Genomic DNA, 19,501 nt, shown 5'->3' with positions numbered 1-19,501 from the left:
TTTCCCTAGCAACCCCAAGCCTGTCGACGTGGAAGCAGCCCGCGCCAGCAGAGCAGACACCTAACACAGGATCTGGAGGGTGGATTTGGAGTCAAAATCCACACAGCAACAGGCTTGAACATGCAGACTGGAAAGCTGGGGTGCGACCAGTGAACAACTGGCAATAAAATCCCCTGAACAAAAAAGACGGGCATGACACCTCTCTCCAACCGAACCAGGTTCAAGCCAAGGTAATGGCTGGTTTTGATGCTGTGTACCAAGCCAGCAGCGGGCAGCCCATTTGGAAACCTCCTCTGCCTCCCTCCTTGCCACATGGAGAACAGTTGAGCAACCAGCTGCAGTTCAGTGAGAGGGAGGAGTGCCAAAAAGCATTGAATTTTAATTAATAAAAAGGGGGCATTTAATTCTCACCTCCTTCCCTGCTGCTAAGGAAGGAACACTTGCATCCTGGCGTACGTTGGACCCCAGAGATGCTCTTCCACAAGGCGAGCTGGGAAGATCACCCACAGGTTCCTGGAGGGGCCTGGGCGTTCCCCCCTCCTGGTGTCTTTTTCTGAAGAGAAGCCATTCAAAGCAAGAGAGAGAGAGGAGAAGGAGGAAAAAGCAAGAAGGCACTAACTACTTAAGTGAAGATTTTGGGGTATGCTTTCGAGAGGTAAGAGCAGACAAATTCCGCCCTGAGCTTGCTCAGCCCCTGAATGCAGCCAGGAAGGGGAAGGTGCTGCACCCAGTGGGCAGGAAGGGGCCATGGGTGGCTCTGCCAGGACAAGAGGAATGGTCATAAATTCCGCCCCTGATCTTGCTCAGCCCCTGAATGCAGCCAGGAAGGGGAAGGTGCTGCACCCAGTGGGCAGGAAGGGGCCATGGGTGGCTCTGCCAGGACAAGAGGAATGGTCATCTGTGGCTGTCGGAGTCAGGGCCAGGCTCCGGAGCCACTCCGTCTCTACAGCTCCACACCGGCTCCTGCGCTGTCCTTTCGTCCTGCTTGCCTGGGCGGCACTGGCTGAACCAGAGGATGGTTTGTGCTCCTGCCACTAACCCAACAGAGGCGCCTTCTCAAGCCAAAACTTCATTAGTCATTTTCTTATTGTTTTGCTGATTTTTGCTGGTTTTGCTAGCAATGTTCTACTTAATCTCTCAAACCATCCTTTCTTTAAGAAGGAAGGAATTGTGACTCGTGAGGACTGCTGACAACCTACAGAAATTCAGTGATCAGTTTAAGGGCAGCAACAGCTCAGAGTGATGCTTTACCTGCCAGTCCCAAGGGTGTCTGCCTGCATTCATCACGCTGAGCAACGCTGCAAAGGCCACCGTGCTCCTCAGCCTGCCAAGCAAGACGGTGTGCTCAGAGAGGTGGAGGCATCCCCACGGGCATTTCTTGACACTCAGCTGGGTCTGGCTGGAAAGGGGACACTTGTAGGCGTGAGAGAAGAGGCTGTGACGGCAGGTGGGTGGGAAGGCTGACCTGTGTCGCAGCTGAGCTGGTCAGCCATGCCAGATGCAAGACGCTGGTCTGCCTGGGACCACTGGCTCTGTGCTCCTAATGCCTGGCACTTGAGCAAGGGAAAAGCTCTACCTAAATCCTTAGACTTTGCCTGCTTGGTTTTTGGGGTTTTTTTTTTGTTTTTTTTTTTTAAGCAAATGCTCCCTAGGTATTGAAATTGCATGAAGCAACCAAAGGGCCTTTTGATCCAGCTTTGAGTGCTTAGAAGGAGGAAAAAGGCAGATGTATTGCTTTTAAGGGTATGCACATCCACCCACCTGTTGGGAACAGTTCAAAAATGACACTGGGTTGGCTGCAGTCTGAAGCCAGAACAGCAAGCGAAGTAATTTCTACAAGCCACGTCTGAAGCAGCAGCTAATGGAGAAGTGGCTGACATGCACGTTCTGGCTTCAGTACTTGTTCTGAGGAAGTGGCCTGACACCCTTGGCACCGCAGAGCGGCGTAGCTACCCTCACTGACAAGACTTGAAAGAGAAAAAGTAGTTATAAGTGCAGTATTACTGCAGTAATGTTTGCCCAGTAATTGCCTTTCAGTGGAAAAAAAAAAGGCAAACCACGCAGTGAATTTTTGTTACAAGCGTTATTTACATGTAAAAGGAATCCACTAACTGCCTCCCCCTCCAGAATGTGCCTGGACAGTCGTGTCCGGTCGTACCAACAAGTGTCATATCAAGTGAGATAGCACCACTGACTGTATCCAGCAGATACATACATGAGAACTGTGGAAGGCAGAATCATCGTTGCCCCTGAGGAGTCTGTAAGCACCGCACGGGTATTGCCATCCCTCTGAGCTGTAACGTCCAGAAAGGGGCAGGTGGAGGGACGGGGTGAGACTCGGAGCTGAACGGGAAGGGTTCTTGCTCACGGAAGTCTGTAGTTGTGGGCTTTTCACCCACTCTCGGAACAAAATGTGAGGCTACAGATTCTCCAGGAAAATACAATAACATGCAAAAATCTTCTTGGAACAAAAATGTTCCATTCCCAAAATGTCAAAATGATGTTTTGACATTAGCAAAAGCTGTAGTTTCAGTTAAATAGAATTTTACATTAGAAAGTGACATGCCTTTATGAAGAGTTTTGATTTTGACAAAGTGGGATTTTCCAGCATTGAACCATCTGATAAATTCTAACCAGCTCTGGCTGCTGATATACTACAGCCAGGTGGGTTTCTAAGTGGAGGAATTAAAATCACCTTTTGAAAAAACAGAGAGGTTAACTAAGTTCAAAGTTGGGGGTGGGGGGGGAGAAGGAGAAAGATCGTTTGAGAACTTTATGAAGGTGACATCTCTAATACAACAAGAATTTTACATATTGGGGGGATCTTTGTGGGGAAAATATTAATTTTTTAGAAGATGTAAGAGTGAACTGTACAGTTCTGGTGTTGATGCGAAGTCGCCTCTGCCTCAGCCAGCCAGCTGAACGGATCTCCGTGCTCTACAGCATGGACCCAAAGTGATGCAGGTGGGTGTTACCTTCCAAGCATCGGCACGTTTAGGGTTCAGTATATTACATCACTGGATAGTATTCGACTTTTCATTTAACACGCTGGTTCAGCTGTTCCTGTTCAGGGTGTTTCAGCATGCAGACGGGATTTGCTGAGAGCTGGTCAGTCCTGTAAAGATCCAACCCTGCAAACATATGCAGACGACTTTTTAGGTTTGGGGGAGCAGACCCCAAGAGTTCCATGAAAGTCTTGTGGGATAAGGTTTCTCGTGTTGTTAAAGATTTTCAGAATTAAGTCTTGAACCAGTGTCTTTAGGAGTTCTAGTCTAGCAACATGCACCAAGTTGATTTTTATTCCATGAGGTATTTTTGGTAATACTCTGTTCTGCATAAACAGGGCCGGGCAGTGTGACATCTGGCATGTTATCAGGACCCTGTTTCTCAGTTTGGTTGAGGCTAGCTCTAAAATAACCTCCATGAATTGTAACCACTTGCTACCTCTCCTTGTCACTCACTGAGGGTTTAAACTGTATGGATGTGTCCCTTCGTCATCGCCCTTTGTGAAGGGTGAAAATGAGGGTGTACCCACGCCTCAGGTTACCTTCTCTGTCCTCTCCCTCCTGGCTACGAGGAATATCAATGAGCACCTTTTGGATTTGGGTAAGAGGCAGAAGAACATCCTTTTTAATCCGCTTGAGACGGAAAACCTGGCACATCTGCATATGTGCTGGAAGCTGCAGCGCCATCAGAACCCGACCCCACAGCGTCCACCCTGGCCCTGACCATCGTTGCCAAGCGCAGAGATGAGCCCTGCGTTGCCAGCTCTGCCTGGGGAACGCTCTTGCACAGCTCCCTCGCTTCTAAAAATGCAAACAAAACTCAAACCAGAAATTATGCTTTTTTTCTTAGGGTGCCACAAAGTGTACGTCAGACCGAAACAGCTCAGGGAAGGGAGCCGACAGCTGAGCACGCCAGACACCGTGGGAGCCATCCACCCCCTCTTCAGCGGAGCGGGAAACATCCTGTCAGAAACTCGCTCTGCGTTCGGGCTGTGCTTGAATTGATTATCTGTAAATGGTGACGGGCTTATCCTGCTGGGAGCCGGCGGTTCCTCCTCGGTGTTTATGGATGTGCTTGACAGGAGAGTCGTGATGGTCAAAGCTCATCAGACAGAAAGCACCTCGGCACCAGAGCTCCAGCCTCAAGCGTATTAGGGCTGCTCCCTCTAGTGGGAAAAAGTACTCGAGCTGCAGAAAAACCTTCATTCTCCTATTTTCTTTTTTCTAAAACTTCCCTTTTTCTTTCTTTTTCTTTTTCGTTTTTAAACTGAAGAATTCAAGTTTTCCAGATAGTGCAAGACATGGGGCAGTTCCCACCAGACCAGAGGTGACCGAACACGGCGCCTTTCCAGCCCTTGAGCATCGGTGGTGGAGCTGGAGCCCAACCGTGGCAGGTCAGCGGTTACGGACCCATGGCAAGTGAGGGACTCTTGGTTAGTCTTCCAGCAGTCCTCAGCGTATGCTGTAGCTGTGTTTGGTTTTGATTTCCCACTTCTGGTTATAAAAATAGGACTTACTATAATAATAATATTAATGATACAAAATAATTACTGTAATTATACACTTTTTGGCAAATTATTAACACAAAGCGGGCCAAAAGACCTCACTGGATTGAAAAAAGGTGACAATGCACAAATGTTATAAAAAGAGAAAGTCTTTGTTAAAAAAGAAGGTAAAACAATTTGCAAATGAATGCATTTCTGTAAGGCAACACGTTACCTTTCGTTTTCCATCCAGATTTAGGGCAGGTTCTGCTGGTTTTCCATAAATTGTTAGAACTTGGCTTGCTTGAGCTTATCAATGTGGTAGCACAGTTTCAGCGCAGGTCCCAGTTTCAGCCCCAGGTATTTCATGATCATGTCGCTTTTCAGCAGCAACAAAGCATTGCCATCAATCTCCTGGTTTCAAAAGAGAGAAAGAGAATCAAAATGTGTTAACCCCCTTCCAGTGCTGCGTCCTGACACGCCGAACAAGGTGAATCGGGAAGAGCATGTCATTCAGAACAGAGCTAGCTGAAATGTCATGCATTTTGAAATGTCATTTTAAAAATTGTGATCTGGGCTATGATAGACGGGGACTCTGAAGGAGGGGTTAGTCAAATAATACAATTTATTTTTCAAGGACTCTAAGGTTTGCCTAGGTTTTCAATTATTTTGCAATTACAACGTGAGGATTATTTTTAAAATCCGGCTTGCTCTGAGCTCGATTCAGAGAAAAGCCAGTGAGCCTTGGGAGAAAGGAGCGAGTGATGGAGCGAGAGAGGGATGTGGCCTCATGAGCTGCTATGAGTCCACCTCTGAATCTCAGTTCCAGCTTTGTCCCTGGCTATCTGCGTGATTCACATATATTTCCAGTACACTTATATCCAGTCATATAGCTCCATATCTGTTTATTTTTCTTAAATTGAAGATAGTACTAACTGATTTCAGCACATTTATTAATAAAATTTGTTCAGATTTAATTTAACCCTTACATAAGTGGAGGAAGTTGACACCAGTTGTTTATCTCAGACCTGTTGGCTTGAAAACCTTTTGAAATGATGAAGCACTGTACTGATCACAGAGTAGCTTGGGTGCACAGGGAAACAGCCGGTTTTACTACGGACGGTAAAACACAGAGGCTTTCAACTGTCCTTCCTTGGATCCTCAGCTTGTCTGGGTTTTCCTGGCTGTATTGAAAAATACTACTCCTCTCCACAATCTCCACCACACTTAAATATTGGACCATCAGAACTAAAGCATGGGTGGTGCTATGGCCACACATGTACACACATATACCCACACTAATGCTGTAGGTACTGCATTCTGTGATTTTGGGGTCGGATGGTTCCTCTGTGATCCGTTACCTGTGAATGAAGCAATACTGTGGATCCTAATTTGCCCTGGTCATTGTTATGCAGTAAGTGATTTAGCTGATGAGCAGTTAAGGTCACTTTCTGATTAACTCAACCAATTAATGCTCTTCACTTTGCAGCCCCCGCTCTGTCCATAAGAGAAATTCTCCTCACCTTCCCCCTCTCCTTCCCACTATTTTAAGGGAGCTAAGGGAAAGTAAGAATAAGTATTACCTGTAAGTAATATTTGCGTGAGAAAGAAAAACAAACTCCTGGAACTGTGATGGCATAGGGTAAAATCGCTGTCTCGGGTTTGGTGAGGAGGCAGCTGTTTCTATATGTGGAGTTCAGCATTTTATTATTTCTTTTATTATTACTGTGTAGGGGTCAGAATTAAACTCCATGACAACAGTATGCCAGAGGGAGCACTCATCTCCAATTAAATATCCCCTATTATCTCCGTTCCTCTGCAGACTGCTGGCTTGGCTTCTCTACAGTACTGCGTCAGTCCTTTTGACAAAGAATTTGAAAAAGAAGGATTCTATAGCGTGGTACCCAAGTCTGCAGTAATCCCACCAGAAGATCTTGAACCAGATCTGGAGCTGGTAAAATTCAGTGCCGTCAGTGCAATTCACTTGTTTCACATGAGTTGGGATCTGGCCCACTACCAGTCAGAACACTGCAGAACATTGCTCTGCTCCAGCAAGGGGATGGGAGCAGCCAGAGTATCGGCTGTGAGGTCATGATGCAGTGGCTGTAAATACACAGTTTTCACCTGCAAGAGTGAATGTTACTGTGTTTGTGTTGGCTTCTTACAGCACTTATTCTGAAGATACTATTCAAAAAGCAGAGTGCCATGCAAACAAAAATGGTGCCCGGTGGTGGATGTCCCCCAGGATGAGGCTTTTAATGAGAAAGATGGACAGCCCTGTCTTCATGGGTGTTTAAGCACCTAATTCTGAGTAAAATCAAAGACTTCAGGATCCTGCTTGGTATATATACATATGTATACATCCCTTCTTTTGTGTTCTGCCATCTCATGAACAGACACCAACACTGGTAATGCCACCACCTGTGACAGGAGTGCAGCAAGTGGCAGCTCAGTGATCAGTGCTCAAACACTGGAGATGAAAGTCTAGAGAAAGATGCATGCTCGCAAGTCTGATGTCTGACACAAGCGGAGACAGGTTGCTATTTGAATAAACTGGATTAATTATGTTAAACTCGAATGTTTTTGTCTCCTCCATACATGCATTGGCCGGTCACTGGCTGTGATTAAACTGTCAGACCATAACATTGCTTCGACCCCTTCCAGCTTGAGTTTTCTACCTGCTAATTCCCTGTGTAACTCCTTCTCCTCCATTTCCCTTCCTCCAGTCCTTCTAGCAAGTCTTTCTTGCTGAGAGAGCGCTGGATGGGGCTCTCATGCAGTGTCACTAAGAGGTCCCTGCCAGTCCAACGACTCCTTTGCATGAGGCCGGATGATCTGTCAGCTACGGGCTCGGCTCTCCTTGGCACACAGTCCTGCCAGGGGGAGCAGAGAACAGCAGAGGGGAGGTACTAGGCAGTTTCACAGTCTTTGGTGGACACTCTCAGGAACCGCCTGTGACGCTCCTTGGGTGTCTTGGCAAGAAGAAAAGTTTCTGCTCCTGATGGGAAGAGCAGAGCCACAGCCCGGCCATCCTGCAATGGCAGTTGCAACAGTGGAGGATGTGGGCTGTTCCTCCTTACCTCATGCTGGCAGAGCCAACTCCGGGGACTGCGGTCAATGCCCAAGGCTGTGGAAAAAGCACTACCCATCTACAGGATACCTCCCCCAGCCTTTTGTTCCTGGTGGTCCCACCGCCCTCTCCCTCCCAGTGTCCTATCTCAGATGAGCTGATTGCCAGTGCAACGATTTCAGGTGATAGCTGAGCCCTGTCAACGACTGTAAGTGCTTCTAAGTAAATTATGCACCTGCTTTGTAGAAAGATTGAACACACGGGAAGATATGACTAAGGTTAATGGACTAATCACTAGTCTTTCACCCCTGGGGTCTCTGTGTTAATCCAGATGAGATTCGAAGGCTGAAAAATTGCGGGAACATATATAACTCAGAAGCATAATTGAATTGAGTTGTGTGGTAATCCTACCCAGGTTCTCACACCTACAGCGTATTTTACAAGGAAGCCAATGATAAGTAGAGCTCATGGGTGCTGGGTGTTCAACAAAGGGTGACAGGGACAGTCTTTAGTGGCAATTTAGCATGATCTCTTTGGTCACAGAGCAGCTGTAGCACTGTGGCATGCTCCAGCACAGCTGACCCACGACTGCCTGGAGCGTGTCACTGCTCTATTGCTAAACAAAAGCACCTTGTGCCGAACTTTGCTACAAGTGGGAACTAGACAAAAGTGGTGCTTTTGCACTGTAGGTATTTGCAAGATAAACTTTAAACATTTCTTTTCTTTGGGATGTACCTGTATGCCTCAGACCATGGCATTTTCTCTCCCTTGCATGAAGAGTTTTCGTTCTCTTTTCTCATAGTTTCAAAAACTTGTGCCAAGGTCTGTGTTCACCTTCATTTTCAGCTGCTCAACCACCACCTCTCCTCAGTATCTGGAAACCCTGTATCCAGGGTGTAGCTGGAAGTCCACCAGTTGTCTCCCTCAGCTCTTGTCTGCAGCCCCGTGGGCAAGAAGTGGGACCTGGTGATCAAGCCCTCTTGTTTGCTTTGCAGCCTGAGGAGTCAGGAGTTCAGAAGACAGGGCTGGGGAGCTCTTCTCCTTTTAGACCTGGATCTAGGCACTCATATCCAAAGCTATGACCTCCAGCTAAACACAAGCGAGTCACTTTTAGGGTAAAATCCATTTTCATAGCCAGACTGAATTGATCAAAGAGAGATGGAGGACGAGAAGGAGGAGGAGGAGGAAGAGTAGGCTGAAGATGTTATTAGGTGCTTTGATGCCAACTCCGCGCACAACAGCAGGACAAGAAACTCCAAATAAGACATGTGTTCATAGTCTTCCTGCTTTCAGATTAAGGATAATGTCGTTTTTCACCACTGGAGACTACCTAGCGAAAGCAACTATCATATAGCCCAGAGAGTCAGCAGGTCTGTAAAATTTGGTTATGTAGTTACACAATACTGAGGGGAGAAGATTAAAAGCTTGGCTGTTTTGGGTTTCTCCTGCTAAATATCTGGAGACATATAAAAAATGCTCTTCGGCGAAGAATCATAGGTATCCTGGGAAAAAATTATCACTGAGATGAGGCTATTTAGTGCCAATCTGACAATGAAAAATGAGCATCAGATCCTCAGTGCTTTCTCTTAGACTTGGCATAGAAACAATTTATACTGGTGTAGTTGGGAACAAGCAGTGCTCATTTTCTAAAGACGTTGTTAGGATGTACCCATTGAAGGATAAAGAGAAGAGAAGAGAAGAGAAGAGAAGAGAAGAGAAGAGAAGAGAAGAGAAGAGAAGAGAAGAGAAGAGAAGAGAATATTTCAGTTGGAAGGGACCTGCAGTGATCATCTAGTCCAACTGCCTGACCAATTCAGGGCTGACCAAAAGCTGAAGCATGTTATTAAGGGCATTTGCCAAACGCCTCTCGGACACTGACAGGTTTGGGGCATCGACCACCTCTCCAGAAAGCCTGTTCCAGTGTTTGGCCACCTTCTAAAGTGATAAGTGAACATTTCTTTGGCCCAAACCCCCAGTGGTGTGGGGCCTTGCAGGGCCCTGCGTTCAATCTGGCGCACAGACCATTTGGTCTAAGCCCATGCACTTGGCTTAAATTACCCAGAAGCAGTAAGGGCAGCCTTCTACATACATGTTTTCTGAAGAGCTCCACGTGGGGACCTAAAGCCTGAGGGTCTGCATCCTTGACAAACCAAACCACGTCGTCCACCGTCCAGGTCAAAGGATTCTTGCTTGATGGCCCAGCCGCATCTTGTCGTTCTGGTGAAGGACTTGAGGCTATTGGTACACAAAAAGCCCACAACAGCACGTTACAATGGCAGGCAGTGGTTTCCTGGGTTTGTGAGTGTGCAGGGGCACAGCGTTGGGTGTTGGACCTGGGTGTGCAAGTATTAGCCCGAGGTGGAGGGGTGGGGAGAGAAGGGGACTTGGAGCAGTTTCCAAGCTGACTGCTTATTGGGAGACACGATCCCAGCTGGCGAATTGCGCTAAAACCCATGAAACCCTCAGGTTCCTGCTGGGGAAGGAGAAATGTGCCAGCTGCCAGGCTCTTAAACCGAGCTGCCCCTGCTGTCTGATCTGCAAGCAGCAGGGATCTTGGCTCAAGAAGACACCACCCTCCCACCTGGAGACAAAGCACTTCAGCACTAAGCAAAGGAGTTTGCCGTTGAATGAAGGCTAGAGGATAAAATCAGGATTTAGCAAATACGTTGTTTTTCTTCGCATCCAGGTATCCAGGCTTATCTTAGATCTTAAAGGAAGGTTTCTAGACCATATCCTCCTAATCTTAGGCTCTCAGGAAGCTAATGGTCCCCAATGAATGTCTGTTTGGAAAGCTACTAAAACACATGAAGATGAACATTGCACATGTGACTTTTTAATGGTATAAACCCTGGATGATTTAAGGTCACTTTTGCTTGCTGTAGCTTAAATCAAGTGAATAAAGGCATATTGGAATTAAAGTGCATTTATGTTTTTATTCTTAGTGTCTGCAGAATTATAAATCTCAGCTTCCACATGAATATGATTTGCACCCCCACTTAGGCTGCGTCACTATTCCAAGGACTACAATATGCTCTTTGGATTTGTTTATATCCACACCACGTAAGCTTTGCATTAGCAAGCGTCAGCACGCAGATCTATAAAATGTTACTTGCCCAAACCTGCTCATCTCTTTGTGTTAAGGCCCAGATTTTAATGAGAGGTGCAAGGAGTTAGTGAGCAGACGCCATAGAAGACAAAAAAGGAAACAGAAGAGTGCAAATAGAGGGATGACAGACACCTAAACTGGAGCCTGGAGGAGACCCGAGTAGCCAAGAGGGCAATCAGAGCTGCTGAGGAGAGAAGGGCTGAGCTCTCCAGAGAAATCCTGAGCTTATAGAGACAAATGAAATGCGTGAGAATCCCCACGCGTGACTCAAACCATGTTCCTAACGCGTGTGAGCAAATGCAGTGGGCTGTGTTTGTGGCTTATGCAGATTGTCTTTCCATTGACTTCGGCAGAGCTGTGCTGATCTATATTAGCTGAGGCTCTGCCCGTGTAAGTCCAATAATGGCTTTATGTGCATATTGGTCCTTTTCTTCTTGCCACCATGCTCATCTCACAGTATAATATAATGAGGTGTATTCTGCAGTTATGAAGGATGAATTCCAGAAAGCAGCAGTGCTCTTAATGTACAAATCTGGTCGATGGGCTTCATAATGGGATGTGATGTAAATATCATGATAATTATGCTCTCATTTGCTAAGTCACTGTTCTAGACATAAAGGACAAGGAATAGCCGCAGGTCCTCTTAATTAGACAGCGAGGATTGGTGTTCGTACGGATTCAGGCGACCTTGGGCTCCGCTCACAGAATAAACGCAATACACAACAGTACAGACACCATCTGGAGCCTTTGGCATGAAACAATGAAGACAAAGAGTGCAAAACGAACAGGGTAATCTCGGCCATCCCCTGGATCATCTGCAACATCGAGTAACGGCGTCAGGGACAAGTGGGAGAACTGAGCTTGTCTTGGAGGCAGAGGGACGAGTGTTTCTCCCCTGCCTGATCTGCGGATGCTCTGGATGCCAGCTGATGTGTGGAGATCCTGGACACCTCGGCACCTCAAACCAAAGGTCAGGGAGACAACCGGGCTTTCGCAAACCAGCCAGAAAATAGATGGGGGAGAGAAAGGTTTGGCCGTGCCCAGAAGACTGCAGAAGTTTCTGTGCTACTGATATAATGTAGTCAGCGGAGATTTTGTGCTGCTACTGAGGATGACATCTTTTCCCCCATAAATTTGTCTGAATGTAAGCAAAGCCCAGGGGACTTAGCCTGGGGTTCAGACGGGGCACAGAGAGAGCAGCCTCTGGCCCAGTGACTCCTGCCCACAACCTGCTGCTTCCAGAAATGCCAGAAAAGGGCAAAGGGGAACAGAGAGCCCCCGAGAGCGGTTGGGAACCTTCACAGGTATTGGAAAATATCTGTAATGAAAGGAAGGGGGATGAGAAGAAAAGGTTAAAATAACAGGGGAATTCTATTCACTCCTTCACGTTCCAGCGATCAATAGCAGAAACCTGATTTTTTGAAAGACAAATATATAAATGATCTTTCTAAAGAGACTGCATGGCTAGAACTCTTCCAGGCCCTGGCGGGTGAAGATAACCCTTTCGAATCCCTACCTGAGGTACAATATAATAAAATAATACCAAGAATTATGTGTAGATACTAGTTTTTCAGAGATAGTTTCATCTTTATTTACCGACCTAGAGTCAGTCCTGGATTCTCTGCGTGTTTTTCATGAATTAAGAGATAATTATTTTACTTAAATGTAAAGCAGCTACTTTTAAATGTTGTTAGTAAAACCAGGATACCACCAGCTTGCGGACAAACATCCAGAACCATTTGTAACTGGAAACCATTTGGTTTTCCATATCTTTCAAAAGTTATTTTGTTGTTTAGTTTGCTCTGGCTTTTTAACATCATAGTTTATACATTTGGGTGTGATCTCTCTATTTGTAAAAGAAAATAAACCATTTCATGTCTACACAAAGGCATGGGGTTTGTTTCAATAGCACCATTTTGCTGAAAGATTATATTAAGCACAAAAGTGTTTGATGGCAGCAGGGCAAGTACTATACATTTTTTCTTATCTGGAGGTATTCACACTTAACCTAAGAATTAGATAAATGAGGAAGTCTCATGTCTCCCGGGTATTCTATGCCATCCTGTCATCAGAATTAATCAAGATGATAATGAATACTCAGATTACAAAGAGATGGGAGTGCTCACGACCAATAATTATTTTTAGAGATCGTAATCTAGGTCAAATCCAATTTCCTGTTTTTGACAGGTGGCAAAAATTTGTCAAATTAATGGAATGGGATATGGAAATTTAGGTAATCAGAGGGAAGCACTTCCCCCTCTTGCCTGAAGCGGTGTTGGGGAAGGAGAGTGAGTTCCTCTTCAAGGGAAGGTCTCGGAGCATCCCAGTTGAGACCATTGCCTGTGCAGAAACAGCAGGAGATGCCAAGTCAGTGGCTAAAGCCCAGTGAAGCCAGCAGAAAGACGTGGCCTGACTTGGTCTGAGCTCTCCCTCCGTGCAGGCTTTTCTCTCACACCATCACCACCACCCCTCTCTGGCCTTGGGACCTTCCTGAGAAGGAGGGTGGAGAAAGAGAGAGAAAGCCAACAGCTGAGTGGCTGCGGAGGCACAACAAGGAAATCTGTTGCTGAAATGAAGTTAAACCTGTGAAAGAAGGAAAGAGAAATCACAGACTCCCTAAATATGTTCTTGGCAAACAAACAGAGCCCAGAGGAATTACGGTCATTGATAGATAAGAGTGGAAAGGGAGTGACAGATGAACTTTAATATTGCTGCAGGCCTAAATGATTTCTTTGCCTCAGGGGAAGGGGGTGGGAATGAAATTTTAAAAGGTTCTCTTTGATTGCACTGGAGCAGATAATAAGGAGCAGCAGGTCTACTGAAACTAAGCAGAAGTAGCAGACCCTCAAAGGCACAGAGAGAGGGGAATTATTTTGAAAACCAAATCAACTCCCACAATAAACGAGGACAAGAGGAAGGCTTTGTGGAAGACATTTTTCTAAAAGTCTAAGGCAGACCAAGCAGAAGAGGAAAGGCGTCAGGAAAGCAGGCACGTGGGAGAACACAGTGACAGGATGTTTATGGGTGTGGTGGGATATGACGAGCCTCAGTCAGCAGAGAGCTCTGGAAAGAACATCGGGCTTAGCGCTTCGATTTGCCCTGGCAGGCGCTTGCCCGGTCCCAGCGGTGCAGGGCCTGGGGATGCGACATCACGAGTGCTCCTCTGCCTGCTGCAAGAGCAGCCCAGCATCCAGCCGCATGGGATGCGGCCATGGGCTGCTCTTAAGTATTGATCTGGGATTTTCTTGCATTGCTTCTGTTTTTCAGGGGAAAAAAAAACAAACAAACAGGCATCTCACTGGCAGCTTTGAGACTTTCAGGCTGTAAATGTCCTCAAAAATTAACTGGCGGTCTGTGTCTGCCGAAGCAGAGGTACCCAGCGCTGAGCCCCGCCACGCCACCAGCATCTCCCTTGCCACTGCCTTGGGGAGGTGCTGGCTGCAGCCCCCACCGGGAGCTGGCAGCGTTCTTTCTGGAAAAAGAGGAACTTCCTGCAGCATTGCCTCGTCAACAAAGGCCCTCAGGTGATCATAATTAACTGCTAATATTGGGTAATAAAATCGACATAAAAATAACAAGCTACAGGGCAAGGTTAAGGTTATTTCATTGTGATTGAACATGCAATTCTTCATACTTGGAATAAAGGCTTTGTTTGTTATGTAAGCAGGCTTGGAAAGGTTTATGATGTCCTTGAGTATTTCTTCCCTGATTTAAGAGCTTCAATTTGGCAAATGATGACAGGAAAGTGCATGTTTATCTGTTAGCAGCCCCAACTGGCTTTCTGAAATGAGATATTTGTAAATTTTTTGTTTGGAATTTTTTAGCATAATCATGGCGAATTAAGCATCGAGCTTCCAATCACATTAATGAGAGCTTTGAGGTTTAATCTCATCCATTCTGCTTGAAAGACATCTTCTGCTATGCACTGAGATATGTTTTATGGTTATGGCTTTTTCCATAATATTTGCCCACCATGATAAATAAGGCAAGCTATTTTTCAAGCTATCCTCTATAAATAGAGGATTGGTTTGAGGTTTCAGAGAGAAATTCTTCCACCTTTTAATGAGTTCTGCCCATCCCTGCCGTGTAAATATGCAAACTGAGGAGGATAAGAACAAAGGCTGGCCTGCCCCACTTACTCATCTTTGCTCACTTATGATTCAGCAGCAAATAAATTATCCCTAGAAAGAGGAAAAACACATGCAGAAGCATCGTGGCGAGAGCACAGATTCCAAAGAGCTTTGCAAGAGAGATTTTGGGAAGACTAATCAAACTCTAGCGTGGCTGCACGGAGGCAGCTGCAGAAAGGCGTGTGCTTTAAAAGGCTGGGATTGCCAGTAGACGTGGAAGCAGCGAGGTGGGCCAAAGCGTGATAGCTGTGAAAAAATACAGTCTCTAATTCTAAGAAGGAGCAGGCAATGCTTTGTAGGACTCTACGGTGGGATTTCCAGTGTTACCGAGCGGACGCTGTCACAAATGGTGTAGAAGACAAAACCAGGCTGTGGCTGGAAGCAGCAGTTTCTTTAACGCTAGAAGTGATATTGCGATGAATCTGTGGGCACCTCGACTTCATGGGTGTCGCTGTGTTGCCCATCACAGCCACTGAAAACTGCCTGGCCGTGTCTGAGAGCAAATGGCTCTCCTGCCTCAGAGACCCAGCCTCTGCCATGGATTGCAGGAGACGCTCTGCTGGAGCCTCCAGAAAGAGGAAATGTGATGGATGGTGACGATGCAAACCTGCACTAGCTGTTTGTGCTGCCGCGCGTTGGTGAAGCACAGGGGATTGCTATTCCACCTGTTAGAGACCTTGACAGCAAACCCGCCTCTGTACGGGTTTGTGTATACCATAATCTACAGTGGATGGTACAGGGACTAATAAATTGTTAATAATTGTAAATAAACAATATCAATGAATTCATGACCATTTTCAGGTGTTCGCTGCGTAACTGTCAGTTTTAGGGAGCCTTTACAGTTGAGCTGGCCAAGTGACCCAGAGGTCCCAGAGGAGCTAGTCTATGCAAGTGTCAAATGCTTGTCGCATAAAAAATACTGGGTGCTTTGGGGATCAGTCCTGGTCCCCCAAGGTTTTCTATGTAGCAGTTTAAAGTCACTTGTAACTTGAGAGACCAACGTATGGTGGATTCCTGGTTCAAAAGCAATCTCTTCCTCTTTGCTCCTGAAAGTGCTTTAATATGTTTTACACTTGAGAAATATAGGAACGGCAAAGCCTATTTCATGGCCACTCTATGGCTTTTCTGCTGGATCAGTTAGGAAAAAAACCACCTGCCCTCTTTTAGGCTCTCATTTTGTGAAGACTGCAGATTTTGTGGGAAGTCCTGAGAAGAGGCATGGAGCAGCTGTCTCCTGAAGCTTAGCTTCCTGCTCAGGACCATGCTGAGCTTTCACGAGATGTTGGTTGAGACTGGAGAACAGTGACATTCAGAGTCAGAAACAAGCATGGAAAGTAATGCAGCTGAGCAAGCTTAAGGAGCTCTGGTTTTAAGCCTCAGTCCCTTGAACGCAATTTCAAACCCCCGATACCAAGGCTTTTCTCCATGCAACATAGTCTTAAGCACAGGAATTTTGTGATTGCTGAAAATGCACAAAGTATTCAACAAGCCACTGAGTGGTTCAGGGAAAAAAAATCAATGAAGTGTTACTAAATATGAAGCCACCACCTCTGGTTCAGGCAGTTCTTGAGCCACAATTTTCTGAAGGCAGATAGGGTAGTGGGGAAGCATCCCTGTATCTGCACTTATCTCTTTCCCGGGGCGTGCTGCTGCCTCATGCTGCAGACAGGATGCGTGTCTAGATGGACCTTGGAACTGCTCTGACCCTTCCCATGTACTACAAAGAGATATCGACTGATCCCAGGCACAACGATAAAGATTTTCAGAGCAAGCAAGTAACAACACTGTTAAATCTTGGCTCCCGCAGCAGCCAGCTAAAAAGCTTGACGAAAGGGTCCCGGTTCTGCCAGGAGTCTCTAGGGAAGCAGGGGGAGAGGGGAAAATGAATCCCGTGCACAGTAAACCTCTTGTCCTCCCGGCACCTGATTATGCCAGCCCGAGAGGCACTGAACAAGATGTTAAAGAAAGGGCTTTTCATTTCCTTCTCTTTGTAAGCGAGGCCCCCAGTTCTTAGTGACAACCTTTTACAAGCTGTTTGCAGCAGCACGTTTCTATACTATCCACTCTGCTTTGAGTAAAATTGACTCTGTAAGTAAAGGAAAAATAATGATGACAACTGAATGCTTATCGGTGGTCTGTATAATAGAGTAACACAGGGAAAGGATTGTGCGAAAATAATAGCAAAGTGATGGTTTGGGGCAGGTATTGAACATTTAAGAAGGCCAACTTAGATAAACAAAGAAATAAAAGGATAAATACTAGTAATACACATTCTGGAATAATAATGTTCTAAAATATTAAATAGTGAAAGTTCAGGAACAAGAAATAATACAGGCGTTGGGGAGGTGAGGGGTCTGAAGGAGTTATGCGAAGATCTGTGGCCGCTGGAAAGAGGCTCTGGAGTGGCTACCAAGCAAGAATGTACAGAATCACTTGCAGTTTCCAAAGGAAACGCAAGGACAGAAGGGCAGTGAAATGAGCTAATGGTAGACAAAGGAGCTGGGCAAACTAGCAAGGCTTCTGCAAATATACCAAGAATAATAAAAAAAGTAGTACTAGAGTGTCAGTAGATTCCATTAATAAATGAGCAAGGAAAAGAAATTAATGACTTAAGAATGGCTGAGACATTCAACTCCTTTGTTAGATCTATCCTCAAGATGAAAAATGCATAAATGAGGCTTGAATAATTAGTAAGGGGTGAAGACAGTGTTGGAATCCCTACTAATAAAGACCTGTTAATGGAGAACTTGGGAAATGCAAACAGACACAAAGTTAGCCGAAGTTCAGGGAATTGGCTAACCCATTTGGTGAACCCAGGTCATGTCTAGAGAAAAAAATAATATCATGGCTAATAGGGAATATAGCTAATGGGCAGCGAACGTAAATCCTAGCAGGGTAATGGGACAAAAAGACAAGGAAAGGGAAGAAGAAGGGTTACTGAACGCAGAGTTTCCCATGGCATCCCTTGAATTTGCAGATAAACTTCTTGTGACTTTGCTTCCTGAAGGATAAAAGAGCCTTAAGCAGTGAGCTGAATGATTTCTAAAAATATATGTTTTGCTGGGCAGTGTTTTTCAAGCAAAATCTGGCTTGGTGTATGTTTAAAGGGGCAGGATGGGTCACGCAGCTGGGAAGCAAAATCTTTTGCTAAAATGGCACTAATATTTGGGTTTGCTCTGCATCACATCTTCTACACAGCTGGTGTCACACAAATACCAGGCACCTGCCTCTAGGCGGTATCACTCTTTGGGAGGGATGCCTTATATATATTAATATTTATATCTGTAAGTCGATAATGACAGTTGTGATTGCCACACGATTATACATGGTACGTGTGTTTACATAATTAATAACAGCATTAGAAAACATTCACCTTTTTACTTAATGATAAATAGATTGATTTTGTGTTTACGTGTATAGGTTATTATTTCTCCTTCTAAATGGAAGGATGAGCAGTCTGGATGGATGTCAACCCAGACCCGTCTCACTGAGTTTCCTGGGAGTTTGGGAGTGAGCTAAGACTCCAGGGTGGCACCAGCATAGCAGTGTACATTGCTAAATGGAAGATGTTATATTACCACTTCCGTTTCCTTCAGGATAGGTCCCGCTCCTCGTTGGACTGGAGGTCTGATGCCGTAGGCCAGTAGACAAGGACCCTCCTGAAGATACCTGGGCAGGATGATGGCTACAGGAGGAAGAGGAGCCTCCAGCAGGACGTCCATCTGCAGGACTCTGGCGCATGGCATACATGGAGCCCATGGAACCGAAGGCAGAATCAGCAGGATCCACGTTGTACCGCTTCATGTTCGCAGAATCGACCAGGTAGTCGTCAGGAATGACTGTTTCTGCTCAGGAAGCCAAGACACAAAAGAAACACCGGTAAACCAGAACCAATTTTAATTCAGCCCTTGAAAAAAAATGATATACATGTTTTTGCCAAAATTCGCTTTCGGCAAAAGCTTAACTGCATTTCCAACTTCCTGTGCAGACAGCTGGCTCCGGGAGGGATCCTTGCTGAGAGCTAATAAGTGATGAAGGGAAGCACACCCACTCAGAAGTCAGTAGAGTCACAACAGGGGACCTATGGCTTGATGTGACTCATCTGTGTCAGCTTACAGCAATATTCTCTGTAAAGTCCTGGGCCACCGACTGGTGGGTCCCATTTGCCTCACAGTGCTCCCTGCTGACCACCGAGACTGGAGGATTGTGCAGCTAATGTTTGCTCTGTCTTTCATTTAAAGACAGGAAAGTTGGAAGGAAGGTGGGAGAAGAGGACAAGACAGGCAGTTTCCAGAGGGAGGGGGTGAAGGTAATAAACCAAAACTGGTAATAAACCAAAGCTGCTGGCTGTAGTCACCAAAATTAATCAGAAAATACCCTTAGCTGCGGATATCCATCAGGCCTGGTATCCTGCAAGGAGAAGAGGCTTGACGGCTGATGAGTGCCCCCAAAGTCTGTCACAGAGTGACAGAGATGTGTGAGGGTGCCACTCAGACCTGGCTCGGGGCAGACATGGGTGCCAGCATCGCGGGTGGCTGCAAACCGCTGCTCTGGTTTCTCTCCTCTGTGATGCGCTTTGCACACAGGTAGGAGCTAAATACCTTGCTTGTCAGGCTCCTCCCAATAAACCAAATTTTGTATTTACTGGTTTAGAGACTTATATTCCCCTTCGCTTGGGGGTCTAACACACAGGCATGAGGCAGGTC

The 19,501-nt window shown here is 46.0% G+C and overlaps 1 protein-coding gene across 1 annotated transcript; it reads right to left on the bottom strand.

Moving 5' to 3' along the window:
- Positions 1-4,777: 4,777 nt before the first annotated feature.
- Positions 4,778-18,640, bottom strand: LOC104498547 (sex comb on midleg-like protein 4; the record flags this gene model as incomplete). The annotated part of the gene is made up of 3 exons (XM_010141941.1): positions 4,778-4,903; positions 9,649-9,794; positions 18,374-18,640. Coding segments are annotated over 3 exons (539 nt in total), but the record flags the coding sequence as incomplete, so codon positions are not given.
- Positions 18,641-19,501: the final 861 nt, after the last annotated feature.

Source organism: Buceros rhinoceros, unplaced genomic scaffold, assembly GCF_000710305.1.
Source record: "Buceros rhinoceros silvestris isolate BGI_N320 unplaced genomic scaffold, ASM71030v1 scaffold14418, whole genome shotgun sequence".
NCBI classification, from domain to species: Eukaryota; Metazoa; Chordata; class Aves; order Bucerotiformes; family Bucerotidae; genus Buceros; species Buceros rhinoceros.
Note: the sequence above shows the minus strand (reverse complement) of the source record. Positions and strands in the feature narration are given on the sequence as shown.